Source organism: Dromiciops gliroides, chromosome 6, assembly GCF_019393635.1.
Source record: "Dromiciops gliroides isolate mDroGli1 chromosome 6, mDroGli1.pri, whole genome shotgun sequence".
Lineage (NCBI taxonomy): Eukaryota > Metazoa > Chordata > Mammalia > Microbiotheria > Microbiotheriidae > Dromiciops > Dromiciops gliroides.
Genome location: NC_057866.1, coordinates 74,072,875 through 74,088,379, shown reverse-complemented (window position 1 = coordinate 74,088,379; position 15,505 = coordinate 74,072,875). Strand labels below are relative to the sequence as shown.

At 34.9% G+C, this 15,505-nt stretch overlaps 1 protein-coding gene across 1 annotated transcript in view; it reads left to right on the top strand.

Annotated features, from left to right (window-relative positions):
• SLIT2 (slit guidance ligand 2) overlaps positions 1-15,505 on the top strand; it is a 412,300-nt gene that overhangs the window by 379,060 nt on the left and 17,735 nt on the right. Inside the window, 3 exon segments of the mRNA XM_043972009.1 lie at positions 4,092-4,229; positions 4,332-4,572; positions 6,991-7,121. Of these exon segments, the coding sequence (XP_043827944.1) occupies positions 4,092-4,229; positions 4,332-4,572; positions 6,991-7,121 (510 nt within the window).

Sequence of the window (15,505 nt, the reverse complement as noted above, 5' to 3'; positions counted from 1 at the left end):
TTGTATCCCGTTCCTTTTTTGGTTCTGCTGCTCCATAATTTTTTTTAGGCATTATTTTAATGTTGTTTGGAGGGGAAGTTGGGAGAGCTCAGGTAAATCCCTGCCTTTACTCCACCATCTTTCAAGTCTTTTTCTTTTTTTTTTAATTTTTAAAAAAATGTTCGTGGGGCAGTGAGGGTTAAGTGACTTGCCCAAGGTCACATAGCTAGTGTTGAGTGTCTGAGGCTGAATTTGAACTCAGGTCCTCCTGAATCCAAGGCTAGTGCTTTATCCACTGAGCCACCTAGCTGCCCCAAGTATTTTTCTTAATCCAGAATTTGAATTCAGAATTGTAGCCTTAGGAATAAGACAGTAGACCACTTCATTCATAGGATCATAAACTTAGAGTGAGAAAGACCTTTAAACACCATTTAAACTAACTCCCCATTTTAAAGATGTGGAAACTCAAGACTAAATCGGTTAAATGACTTGTCTTCAGGCACACAAGAAAGTAAGTTGCAGAGCTACAGCCTGCATTCTCTGCACTGTACCAGGTTACCTCAAATACCTCATTTGACGGTAGCCAAAGGTGATGAGGCATTAAAAGGGGCATGAACTTAAAATAGAAATAATGGTTATCATTAAGATGTATTCCATGAGTATGTGATGAAGTGGAAAAAGCCTAATTTTGGAGTATAAAATACTATATACTAGACTTACAGATAGTAATAATCCTAATTATGGATTTATGGACTGCAATGACCTCAGAGAGATTGGCTAACCCAGAGCATCATGTTCATCAACATTTAAACATGGAGTGAATTATAAATTAATTTCTTTCAAAGTTAATATATTTAAGTGCATTCTTAACCTTACAGCATTCACAAGTGTCTCCAACGTATTCTGGAAAAGAAAACATATTAAGCAATTATATGTATATATCTGTGTGTGTGTATATGTCTACACATATATCTGTGTGTGTGTATATATCTACACATATATGTGTGTGTGTTTATATATATATGTATATATATATATATGTATATGCTTAATATTGGAAATCAGGTATTCAAATGATTACTAGCATATATAAAAAAAACTCAAGGAAAAGAGGCAGAACCTGAAAAAAAAATCATGCTCTGAGCACATAAAACATGGAATAAAGGTGAAAAAGATAAGTCATGATATTTGTGATGGGTCATTTTTCTTAAATTGTTGATATTTATTGTCATTAACAGAGTCTGTATTACTTTCTTTTTTCTTTTTTTGGGGGGGGGCAGTTTCGGGGCAATGGGGGTTAAGTGACTTGCCCAGGGTCACACAGCTAGTAAGTGTCAAGTGTCCGAGGCCGGATTTGAACTCAGGTCCTCCTGAATCCAGAACCGGTGCTCTTATCCACTGTGCCACCTAGCTGCCCCCCCCACTTTCACATTAGTAGATAGGAAAGCCAGCATGATGTAGTGGAGGAAAGGAATGAATGAATGAAGCATTTATTAAGTCATTATTGTGTGCAAAGTACTATGTTAAGTGCCGGGGTTACAAATAGAGAAGTAAACCAAAATAAGTTCAAAATGTGTATATGAGTTAGACATAAAAAGTGATACTGTAGGCAAATTAGGAGAGGAAGGAATAGTTTACTTGTCAGATATATGGAGAGGGGAAGAATTTGTCACCAAACAAGAGACAGAACATTATGAAATGCAAAACTAACTTTGATTACATTAAATTAAAAAGGTTTTGCACAAACAAATTCAATGCAACCAAGAATAGAAGGAAAGCAGAAATCTGGGAAACAATTTTTACAGTCAGTGTTTCTGATAAAGGCCTCATTTCTCAAACATATAGATAACTGAATCAAATTTATAAGAATATAAAATTTATAATAATAAGACCAATTGATAAATGGTCAAAGGATATGAACAGGAAATCTTCAGATGAAGAAATCAAAGCTATCCATTGCCATATGAAAAAATGCTCTAAATCACTATTGGTTAGAGAAATGCAAAATAAACAACTCTGAGGTAACACCTCACACCTCTCAGACTGGCTAATATGACAAAAAAGTAAAAATGAAAAATTTTGGAGAAGCTGTGGGAAAATTGGAACACTAATGCATTGTTAGTGGAGTTGTGAACTGATACAACCATTCTGGAGAGCAATTTGGAACTATAACAAAAGGGCTATAAACTGTACTCACTTTTTGATCCAGTAAATACTACTACTAGGTCTGTATCCCAAAGAGATCATAGAAAAGGGAAAAGGAAAGGATCCACATTTGCAAAAATATTTATAGTTGCTCTTTTTGTGGTGGCAAAGAATTGGAAATTAAGGGAATTCCCATCAATTGGGGAATAGCTAAGCAAGCTGTGGTACATGAATGTAATGGAACACTATTGTGATGAAAGAAATAACGAGCAGATGGATTTCAGAAAATCCTAGAAAAACTTACATGAACTGATGCTGAGTGAAGTGAACAGAACCAGGAGAACATTGTACACAATAACAGCAACATTGTCCAATGATCAACTATGATGGATTTAGCTCTTCTCAGCAATACAATGATCCAAGATGATTCTAAAAGACTCATAAGGGAAAATGTTCTCCATATGCAGGAAAAGAACTATGGATTCTGAATGCATATCAAAGCATACTATTTTCACTTTTCTTTTTTGTTTGTTTTTTCTTTCTTGTGTTTTTCCCTATTGTTTTAATTCTTCTTTCATAACATGACTAATGTGGACATAATTTTAATATGATTGTAACCTATATAACATATATCAGATTGCTTGCTGTCTTAGGGAAGGGAAGGAGGGAGAAAAATTTGGAACTCAAAATCTTACAAAAATTAATGTTTACAACTACCTTTAGGGGCAGCTTGGTGGTGCAGAGGATAAAGCATCATCCCTGCATTCAGAAGGGCCTGAGTTCAAATGTGACCTCAGACACTTGACACTTATTAGCTGTGTGACCCTGGGCAAGTCACTTAACCCTCCTTGCCCTGCAAAAGTAAAACAAGACAAAACAAAAGAAAAAACCTACTATCTTTACATGTAACTGGAAAAAATAAAGTACTATCAAATTTAAAAAAAAAAAGAATTAGGAGAATAGCAAAAATAGCAACAATAACAACAAATGGAGAACTAAGACTATCTCTGCTTAGGAGGACTGCTTGATTAGGAGTAAAAGACTTCACTTTGAAACCTGCCTTTACTACTTATTTTATGTCCCTTGGGCAAGTTTCTTTGATTTTCTAAGTCTCAGTTTCTTTATCTGTAAAATATGGGTAATCTCTCTTGTGCTGTTGGGCAGCTAGGTTGTTCACTGAATAAAGTGCCAGCCCTGGATTCAGGAGGACCTGAATTCAAATGCAGTCTCAGATACCTACTAGCTATCAAGCTACTACTAGCTGGGGAAGTCACTTAACCATATTTACCTCAGTTTCCTCATCTATAAAATGAGTTGGAGAAGGAAATGGTAAAACACTCCAGTGTCTGTGCCAAGAAAACCCCAAATTGGGTCATGGAGAGTCGGAAATTACTTAACAGCACTTGTCCTGTTGACTTCATAAAGGGGTTGTGAGGAAAGTGCTGCATAAATTTAAATAATTCCTGAAAAGCACTATGTGAAACTAAGCTGCGTGAAATGTAAGAAAAGACAGTAAATATGCAATGATTCAATTGAGCAAACATTTATCAAGCACCTACTACATTCTAGGCACCATTAGAAGGCTGGGAATAAAAGAGAGAAAAACAAGATTTAAATAGGTCCTTTCCTCAAAGAGTTTACATTCTTTTCTTTTCTTTTCTTTTTTGGTGAGGCAATTGGGGTTAAGTGACTTGCCCACGGTCACACAGCTAGTAAGTGTCAAGTGTCTGAGGCTGGATTTGAACTCAGGTCCTCCTGAATCCAGGGCAGGTGCTCTATCCACTGTGCCACCTAGCTGCCCCTTACATTCTTTTTTAAAGACAGGATGATTTTTGCAGATAAGCCTTTGGGGATGGGATTAGAGAGGATCCCTTTTCAAGACTCAGTTATTTAAATATGGTGACATCTTTTTAAATATAACATTTAATTAATTTGAATTCACCAAACTGATTTATTTATCAAAACAGATGCGATTGCACCCCTGGATATGTAGGTGAGCACTGTGATATTGACTATGATGACTGTCAGGACAACAAGTGTAAGAATGGAGCCCATTGTACAGATGCAGTGAATGGCTATACTTGCATCTGCCCTGAAGGTTACAGGTAAGAAAAGATTTAGAAAAGGTGTGTTTAAACTTAATCTCCTTTTCATACATTCCTGACTACTAAGGTGGTAAAATATTATTTTCTCTGTTTGAAATGTAGCGGCTTATTTTGTGAGTTTTCTCCACCAATGGTTCTACCTCGCACCAGCCCTTGTGATAATTTTGAGTGTCAAAACGGAGCCCAGTGCATCATAAAGATAAATGAACCGATATGTCAGTGTCTGTCGGGCTACCAGGGTGAAAAGTGTGAAAAGCTGGTCAGTGTCAATTTTGTCAACAAGGAATCTTATCTTCAAATACCTGCAGCCAAGGTTCAGCCTCAGACAAACATCACTTTACAGGTAAGATGCCTGATCTCAAGCCAAAGCTGTTTGGTTTGGATAGGTTTGGTTTTTTCTCTTTTGAAAAGCAGACATTGGGCCTAGTTAATAGATCATACTTTTCTGAAAAAGAAAAAGGAAGGTAATGAAAGCTGCCAGTGAGGAGTTCTTGGCTTTATTGAAACCTTGAAGAAATGGGAAAATGTTAAGACAAGATTCAGGTGGAAAAGCTTCAGTAATTTTTCCTTCCCAAAACATATACTTAAAATTACATAGAAAGTATTTAATTGTATTAACTAACTGATGTAATGAAGGAAATGATATAATGAAATACAGAAAGAAAAAAGGTGAGTCTATATTTAGCTCTGATTTCTTGGAAATTGGTGATTTCATTATTCTAGACTTAGATCTGAAGACAGCCATATAATTTCAGAATTCTGACTGCAATTATTACTAAAATCAAAAACTCAAATGTTCTTCTGAGGGACCCATGCACTCCCTCCTGATCTTGGTTTCTTAGAATTCCTGGGCCTTCTTAAAGTGTCAATTCAAGTGTCACCTCCTACCTGAAGCCCTTCCAGACCCCACTAATTCTGTTCTATAGGGGCATTAACGAACTTGGATAGAAAAAAAATTACATCTTTATTACAATACATATTTTTCTGTATAATACTTATATTTTATGAGTTTAAAAACATGATACTGAGAAAGGGTCCATATGCTTTATCAGATTGTAAAAGGGGCTCCATGTCAAAAAATATTGAGAACACTGGCCAACCTGTTGATGCTCTATGCCTTTGCAAATCACTTTGTATTTACTTCTCTGTTTACAGGTTATATCATTCACATGTTCTATCACTATCAATAGAATGTTAAAAAAAATCACTCAAAGACAGGGGCTGTTTTTCATTGTTGTCACTGTATGTATTGCACCTGGAACAATAATTTACTCATAATAATTTGCACTAGACTGTAAGCTCATTGAGGGCAGAACCTATGTCTCTTCTTGAGAGTTTCTATTTCCTCCAGCATTAAAAGATTGATTTATACACAGGAGGTGCTCAGTACATATTTGTGGACATTCCACTCAGGTCCACTACAGTACCTAGCATATAAATAATTACAATAAATATATCAAATGAAGGAAAATGAACACTAAGAAACTGTAGGTATTCTTCTAGTCGTAGAATAAACTACATTAAAACAGGTGTACTTTCACCTCCCACTTTTACATTTTAAAAGGAGTAATTACATAATGATCCCAATTCTCTTCATGTGCAGAAAAGGAGTAGGCAGTGTTTAAATTCATTCATTCATTTATTCATTCAAAAAATAGTTGTCATTGATTAACCTCTGAAGATACCAGAAAATGTGAAACATTTTTTGTTTTGTGTTTCAAGGTCACGCAAACTTGTGAACAATATTACTTGTCCTTTAAAACATATAAATAAGGATATGTAAGATTTCTTATGTTTCCTTCTAGATTGAGAGAAGGAAAAAGAAATACCCACTTTGGACCATCCTTGTAATGGATGGCTATCTAGGAAAACTGTTCTTTATATACCCTGGTTGTCTGTGTGTGTGTGTGTGTGTGTGTGTGTGTGTGTGTGTGTGTGTGTAAGTATATAGCTTTCAAGATGGTAAAAGAAGCAGTAGTTATTGACAATGGGCAACAATCAACCCATCAGTATTTTCTAGGAAATGAATCTAATTACTTTGAAGAGAACATAACTTTTCTTCCATTGTCCAACATTTCCTATTTTGGTTCAAGGCAGACAATACTCAGAGGGGTCACAGGGCTCACACCCAGTAGTGGCTTCAAAGTAATTTCTGAGACCCAAAGGGAATAAAATAACAAAGCGTATTTTTTTCTTAAAGTTGTCATATACATGATGCAATTCTAAAGTACCGAGATTAGTTTTGTGTAAGGGTAAATTAAAACCAGCCTTATCATTTTGTAATTACAACTGTTATAGATCGCCAGTGAAATACAAAACATAGTGTCATAGCTAGAGTTAGGAGGACCCTCAGAAGGTAATTGATCCAAGCCCACAGATGACGAAACTGAGGCCTGGGAAAGTAAAGTAATTTGCGGAGAGTCACATAGGTTTGTAAACATCATGTAAAAAAAAAAACAACAACAACAACCAGAACAGATGAAATTATTAGCTTGTAAAATGTTGATCATTATTTGATAATTGAACACATGCCCTTCCCACCACCACTTTATCTCCTTGTTTAATATTTCCTTATTTCACTACAAAGCAGAGGATAGATTTTCTTTCCTTTGATAGTAGGGGAGTTGGGCATGCATTCAGATTTCCCCATTACTCTAAGAAAACAGACTTTAAATTTAGTCTTCCCACTGTGTTTGGAATGAAACATTGTGCTAGCGTGATTACTTTTTTCCTTATAATTCAGTGATTACTTTCTCATTAGATTGCCACAGATGAGGACAGTGGAATTCTTCTGTATAAAGGTGACAAAGATCATATAGCCGTGGAGCTGTATCGTGGGCGTGTGCGGGCCAGCTACGACACAGGATCTTATCCGGCATCTGCCATTTACAGGTGAAGGCCCGTAAAGTAGTACTAGAGATGAAAAAATGTTTGTTAAAAAAATAGCTTCCCATTTACTCATCTCTAATGGGTGAGAAAGGAATAACTTGATTAAAATTCTTGTTTAAAGTTATATAACAATACAACCAAAGCCAGCAGTTGAATTTGAAAGTTCAATATGGGAAAGTTTGATGTGTAGGAGTTACTATATTAGTGGAATATATGTTCCATATTCTGCTTCCTATACTTTTAAAAGGAAATATGGGTTTGGTTTCTTTGAATAAAATGAAGAGTTAGGACAACTTATTTGAGTTCCCACACAAACTAAAACACCAGTTCTGCTGATTGTTTGGGGCAAGTTGCTTAATTTTTCTAAATCAGTTTCCAAGTAAAGCAACCTCATTTTGTCTAAGAGAATAAAGTCAAGGTGCTGGACTTTATAACATGAATGCCTTGCATTCGTCTAATGCTATATTTCAAAGACTTGAATATAATAACATTCTCACTGGCAAATGGTTGTCATTTTTACCCAATGACTAATATTTAAGGAGATACTAAATTGTATGTTAATAATGGTCTCAAAGAGTTAATCTATCTCCAAAAAGTGAGGTATTGCTTCTAATACTCCATGATTCAAAGTAGGACTGTCAAATTATATTATCCAACATATTTAAGTCCCTAAATCTATTTAAGATTGATACATCTCTTTTCATCCAAAGAACAGTAATAGAAGACTTAGAAATATGATCACCATTGCTAATAGCATATTAAATGCAAAGTTTTATAATAACTAATACTTCAATATTTCAAGGATTCATGATTTTGTTGTTGTAGGTAATCCCTGCATTAGCCAGATTGCAACATATCCATGACTACAAATTTGGTTTTTGAGATTATTCTAGATGAAAAAAAGTTCATTAACATATGGTCAACTTGGAGAAAAATCTCACAGATATTAATTGGGCTGGTCTTCAGACAACAAGCAAGCTGTATTTCAATAGGAGTCCATATTGAAATATCCTCAAAATATTTCCAGGCTTGATTTATAGATAAGATATAGTTATGTTAGGATATGGGATTTAATTGAGAGTTTCTCTTACATGCAAACTGCCCAGTGCCACTTTGGGGCTTAGACCAGTCTTTTCTACCCATTTCATATCTCTTAAACCATCTGTTTTGGCTAGCTGTTTTTAATTTACCAGTCAATAAATATGACTGTAGTATTTGCCCATATAAGGTATCCTTTTGCAAATTAACCCTACCAGAGTCATAATTTTGTTACTATAGCTGTTCTTTAAGTAATGTAACAGAGGTAAGCAATGATAAACAAGAATAGCCTAGACCTAGGAAAGTTGAATAATCCAAAACAACAACAAATGTATGAAGTAATTGTTGAAATAAATGAAATCAATCACTCTATATTGTCTTTCAACCAGCCAAATTTATTAGAAACATATATATATATGTATATACATACACACATTAATTACCAGTCTGATTGCTAGGAAACTTGTTGATAGGTATGGATTTTCTCTTACCAGTTAAGCATTCTCACTGAAAGGGAAGAGTCTGAGTGTTATTCTATCATTCTAAAGAGCTTCCAGTAATTCTGTGTCACCTGTAACTATGTGTTTCACATTAAAGTCTCAAATCAACAGTATAATTTGTGTAACAGGGAAAGAAAAAGATGTCAGAGATTCATTGGTGGTATTCTCTCATGATAAATCAGTAATAAATAGACTCAAAGTCAAAATAGACTACAAGATGGGGTCAGGGTGTTGCAAATTAAAGAGATCCAAATAACTGCAGAATTAGAACTAGAAGCCTTTGTAACCATACCAGTTCTAGAATATTGTAGCATATTCCAATCAATTGGCATGTAGGAAGTTAATCTTAATTCTGAAGCTATTGACTTTGTTTTTGGCACAGTTTTATTAAAACCTTACACCTACATAATCTGTGACTTTAATATTCTGCTTCTGTAGCATGATGGAATGAAATTTCAATATTGATTAAAATAATGATCTTTCCTCTACTAGCTCTCTGTCATAGTGGTTGGCCTTCCTGGAGATATCTGAATACAATAATCCAGAATCCTAACCTAAGCTGAATGTCACTTGACTTACACCATCAGTTTTCTTCTTTTATTCAGATACATTATACAAAAGAGATTACTCTGAAGTAGTCAGTTTTCAGAGGCAAATGATAATACAGCCTCATGTTTACATTTGCTACCCTAGAAAACATAAGCTTTGTCTTGCAGCATTGGGCACCAGTGTCAGCTCTCTATACATGTATGCATACATACATATACATATACATGTACATGTATTTATACATAAATTTATCAGGAAGTTTCTGTTTTGATTTCATTTCTTTGTCACAGTACAATATACTATACTATGAATTCTGGGAAAAGAGGTGCTATGATCATGTAACATTTGCTTTGATATATGGATAGCTCCATGATCTTGACATAGCTGTTCCATTCTACCAATATAGATTACAAACTCTCCCAGCCTTTCAAAGATAGTCTTAATGTCTGTGGAATAGCTTTAAAAAAGAGAGAGATAAAATATGAGGCATGGTCCCTTCTATTCAGAGGTTCTTTATCTAGTAAAACCAAAAGATACCAATTTTTCCAAATTGTAAAGGAAAAAAAAGACTGCACACATGTATGTATGCATATGTAGACACACATGTATATGTGTGTATGTGTGTGTAAATTCTTAGAAGATATAAAGAATAATATGTCAATTCTTCAAAGATTAATGATTTTATTGATTTAATCATATTAAATTAGTGGACCTGTCTTCTCATTGGAGTTCTTTCCTCTAATGCAGATCTCAGTCCAGCCATTTTTTCATCTTGTCTATGTTTTTCCATAAATTCTCCAAAGACATCTATCCAGAACCTATTCTAAATTTCAGGGGCATTCCTCTTGCTCTTTTCCTATATTAGTAGGGCCAGTTTCCATTTATTCACTGGAAGGCCAAATAGTGAAACTAAAGATTAAATAGTGGGGCCACATGATAAAAAGACAGGACTAATTGGAAAAAAAACCCTGCTGTTGAGAAAGCTTGAAAGCAAAAGGAAAAGGGGTCAGCAGAGGATGAGATGGATAAGATAGTGTCGTGGAAACAATAAACATGAATTTTGACAGATTTCGAGATGTAGTAGAGGATAGAATGGTCTGATGTGCTATGGTCCATGGGTTCATGAAGAGTCAGACACAAATGAATGACTAAACAACAACAATGTCCTCACATAATAGGCAATTAAATATTGTATGAGTAATATAACAGATATTGACAAAATCAATAGGTCAACACATCATATACACCGATGTGCATTAAAATGTACTTCAAGATAAAAGTAATCATTTGTTTAACTTTTTGATTCTAAACCACTCCCTCTTGATAGCATTGGTGGCTGTTTAATGTATTGTAGGTTATAAAGATGATGGGCTCAAAGATTTAGGGGACCTTAGAGGCTACCTAATTCAATACTCTCATTTTATAGATGAAGAAACTGAGGCACAGAGAGGTTACGTAACTTGCCCAGGTTTGAACAACTAGTTGGCATCTGAGGTGGGATTGGAGCCCAGATTTTTCTATCTCTAGATCAACTGTCCTATCCATTATACCATGATGCTCCTCTAAGGTCTGTGGTATAATTAAATCATCTGGCATGACCACAGACCCACAACTTTTGTTTCCATAACTTTTCTCCTTGTACCTAAAATCCCACCATTAGAGACAAATTCCTTTGAATCATAAAGCCTTTTATTTTCTATTTTCAAAAATTCCCTAGCCAAATTCATCTCCTTTGAATAGATAGTACCATTATCAGTAACATATTAGTTGAAATTAGTTGATCTCTAGCTAAGAACTAGTCTCTTAACAATACTTTTAAGAATACCTGGAAGTGCAGGCCATAGGCAAACATGCTAGGAGGAAGAGAAAGTAGGCGGCAAGAGAGCAAAAATTAAGTTGACCTTTTGATTTTTACAATGCTGCCTTCATCCTCTCACTCCTGATTTGGTCTCCCTCTGTATTTCTTAAAGCTTCATAGACTAATTCTTCCCTTCAAACTAAGCAGGCTTAACTCTAGCTCCAAGTAAAACTTGAATGCTAACTCCTGTCATATTTTCCAGTGATACAGATGAATGGAAGGTGGTATTCTTATCAAATGTATGAATGACACAGAGCTTGGAAGGATAGCTAATAGGCCACGTGACAGAATCAGTATACAACACATTTCCATATACTAAAACCACGGTGAAAATCTAATAAGATAAAATTGACCAGGGATAAATGTAAAGTCTTCCAGTAGCATCTTTTTTAAAAAAATAACTCTACAAATTAAGAATGACAAAGTCATTGCTATATAACAATTCATGTGCAAATGGCCTGAATGTTTGACAGGACTTTAAACCTAGTATGCATTAGTAGTTCAGAATAATTAACAGAAATGCTTATGGGATTCTGGTGTCTGTGACAAGGGATGTCCTAGCCCCACCATATTCCATCTCAGATCACAAAGGAGTGTTGTATTTGGTTTAGGATGGCACATTTTTGGAAGGATGCCAGAAAAGCTGGAGTTTGTCCAGGATATTTAGGGAACTGGAAACTATGCCTGATGAAAAGCAGGGGAAGGAATTAAGGAATTAAGCTTGGAGAAGAGACAAGACATGGGGAATGAAGATGCCTTGGAGTATTTGAAGAGCTAGCCTGATTAGGTTTATGGTTCTTGGCCTCATGGGGCAGAACTGGGAGCGTTAGATGAAGTGTCATAAAGGCTGATTTGGTTGGGTATAACAACAGGCCTAATAATGAGAGGTATTCAAAGGCAGAATGTGTTAACTAAGTTATCTTTCACTAAGGGTCAACACTAATGGCTGGATAATCATTTATTGAATGTTGTCAATGGGATTCCTATTCAGGTATTGTTTGGACTACTTTTGGAGGTGAGCTACTTGAGAGGAAGAATGATTTCATTCATTCTTTGTAGCCCTAGAACCTAGCACAGTGCTCTGACACTTAGTAGGCTCTTAATAAATGCTTGTTGATTGATTGATTAATTAATATTTATGTAGACTTTAATATGTTTTAAGCTTAGAGCATATTAATATAATTTTCCATTGAAATGCTGCATAATTTTTACATTTTTAATTAATTAAATTTTAATTTGTTGTATTTAAATGTTCATTAAAATTTTTGAATACCTAAAGGAATAATTTTATACTTTATATGTATTTTAAATTTATAATAATTTTATAACTTACACGACATTTTCATTGTTTGACTCACCGTTAAGCAAAATGAGGGGAAAAAATCAAATGCTTTAGTAGGGAAGAGAAATATGTTACTAATTATAAAAAGAAGAATTGATTAGTAATGTCTAAAGGCTATTTGAAGCTAAAAATAAAAATTAAGTTAATTAGCATTTTATATATATATACATATATATATATATATATATGCTTTAATGAATATTTACTGAATTGAATTAAGTTAACTTTCTAAGTCACTCAAATGTGTATAAAAGAATCCAAGGCAGGAGTTCCTAACTTTTTTTGTGTGTATGGACCAATCTGGTAGTCTGGTGAAGTCTATGGACACCTTCTCAACTTGTTTTAAATGTATGAGATAAAATAATAAAGAATTACAAAGAACACCAGCTATATTGAAATGGCTAAAAAATTATTTACAAAACAAAAACAAGTCACAGATCCCAAGTTAAAAATCCCCAACTTAATATATCTTTATTCCTTAATGATATTGTTTAATCCACTGAAGGAGAAAAAAAAAAGAATAGTTGGTACATATATTTATTTATTGTTTCAATATAATAACAGAAAATAGTCCATCCACATAAATAGGGACAGTTCTTGCCATGGCATCCTATTATTTCAAAGGTAAAATAGATAAAGTTCTAAGCTTAATTACCTATGTTTCTGAAGACAAGTTCTAGTCATTATATTGTAAGTTCTTTGAGATCAGGAACTTTCTTTCTTTCTTTCATTCTTTTTTTTTTTTTTTGCATTCGTATCCCCAACACAGCACAGTGCCTGGCTCATAGAAGGCATTTAATAAATATTTATTGACTAGTAAAGAACACAAATTTCCTTATCACCTGTAAGTAAGCACTGGTCCTCATAAAACACCTGGTAGTATCTGGAGTAAGCTATGGATAGTGTAAGGGGCTAAAATTCTAGCTATACTATCTGAATCTAATGAGTTGTCGCCAATAAATTATAAGCTTTAGCAAGAGTATTTAAGTGTTTAAGTATTTATTAAAGAGCATTAGGATCAGAGAGAAAGGTAAAAATCTAACTATTTCTAAGAGATCCCATCATTTGGCCCGCCACAGCCACGTCAGGAACAAAAAGAGGAAGAACCCCTCCGCTAGAGTCAGCTTCCTACTTCATGTTCTCCTCCCAGAAATGGGAGGCTCCTCAAGTTGATGGCTGGTAGCTTTGATAGACAGTACCCACAAGCAAATGTCACTTCCTGACACAAAGGAACTGACCACATGGCTTGCCCTCAGGCACCTTCTCCTCATGGTGGAGCTTTCCTACAGTAGCTCTCCAGCAGGTGGCATCATTCCAATCGTTACAATAGAGACCAAATATTTATCACATGTCTATACTATGCAAAGCCTTGTGCTAAACCCTTGGGCACATGGTAAATTTATTAAAGACAGGAGGCCCGTCCTCATGGAGGTTTCAATCTAGTTGGGTGTTGTGACACAAACGCAATAATATATGTTTTACTTAGAGAAGAGTAAAACAAAGTGCTATGTGATGCCTGAAGGTTTAAGTCATAAGAATTAGCTGAGTTCTGGAGGTCCTGAGGAGCCAGCTCTGAGGGTATGCTTTAGCTTTGTGGGTCACTAGTCCACAGTTCAAAAAGGATCCTATTTAGGCCCTGCCCCATCAATGCTTAAAACATCATTGATTTTCCCTTATGTGTGATGTTTTACCTTTTCAAATCCAGTGGTCCCATCTTAACTTTTTGTTTACTTTCATCTGGGGTGTTTGGTCTTTTATTGATATGCTTTTAAAAACTTGACCTTAAAAGATAATGTTTAGTTCACATAAAAAAACTTTATTTCTTAAAGGTACATAGCCTATGAACACATCTACAATTTCATTTGACTTCCCAGCACTTTAACATATAGGGCATAGAGAGATGAGAGTGACATGCTTTCTTCATAGCTTTATAATATGGGGAGAAAGCAGAGAAGGCTACATCCCATTGGGTGAACCCTTTGAAGTGAACTTTTGGGAAAATGGGAATAAAAGTCACACAGGGTAGGCAGGCAGGGGTGAATTGTCTGAATTGTTGGAGGACCCATGGAGATCACAGATCCCCTTAAGTATTTGAATACAGACAAGGAAACTTGTGCTTAGAGAAGATAAGTGGCATGTCCAACTTCATTTTTCTCCTGATTGCAAGACCAACACTCTTTTGAAATAGACTGTTCTCTCAGGTCTTTTTTTTTTAAACTTAGATAGAAAATCTTGACTTGTTTTTTTTATAAAGGCAAGCCTAATGAACTCTTTCAATTTTTTAAACCATTTGTAAGTCTTCAGATTTCTGATTAAAATCAAATATAAAATTTCCTCATTGTAATACATCCTGGCATAAAGCCAGCAGAAAAAAGAAACCCAGATATTTTTAAGTTAAAATCTTGTTCTCCCTTTTTTAAGACAATTTTTTTAACAACAACAACAAAAGCCCTCTTCTTCTAATAACAAACCCTCAAGGCATAGCTTAGTAATTGCTTTGCTTTCATGCATCCATTACATAGTCCAGAAATAGAAGAAATAAAGTTTCAGGTAATAGATAGGTGCAGTAAAGCTAAATTACATAATAATGGTTATAAATGCAATTTATGCTTTCAGTGTAAAGGCTCAGCACAAAATGGTTCACTCAAGACTCTTGTGAGTCATCAAACATATCATTCCCAAGGGAGTAGTAAAAGAGGGCTTGTCAATTTCTATCATGATCTGAAAATATTTCATTACATTGCTGTTGGGTAAATAAAGATGGGATAGGGGCCACCTTGCTGATTTACCCCAGGCCATTCTTTAAGACTCCTAATTACCAGTTTTCATTTTAAAGGCTCCATATGCAAATGACTGATGGACACTATCCAGTGCTTCTCATGGTTTTGTTTTAAAAGAAAGAAACAAAGAACGAAAACTCTGCAAAATGCCGAGGATGGAAAGGACTCTTGGTTCTAACTTGTTCTTTTCAGCCATTGCCACCCACATAAACTGTGGCATTAGTTTAAAAAAATACAGAACAATGCATTTTACTGCAGAGAATTCACTATTTGTCAATTGGCCAAGGTCAATCACATATTCTTAATTACCCCTTTTTTAT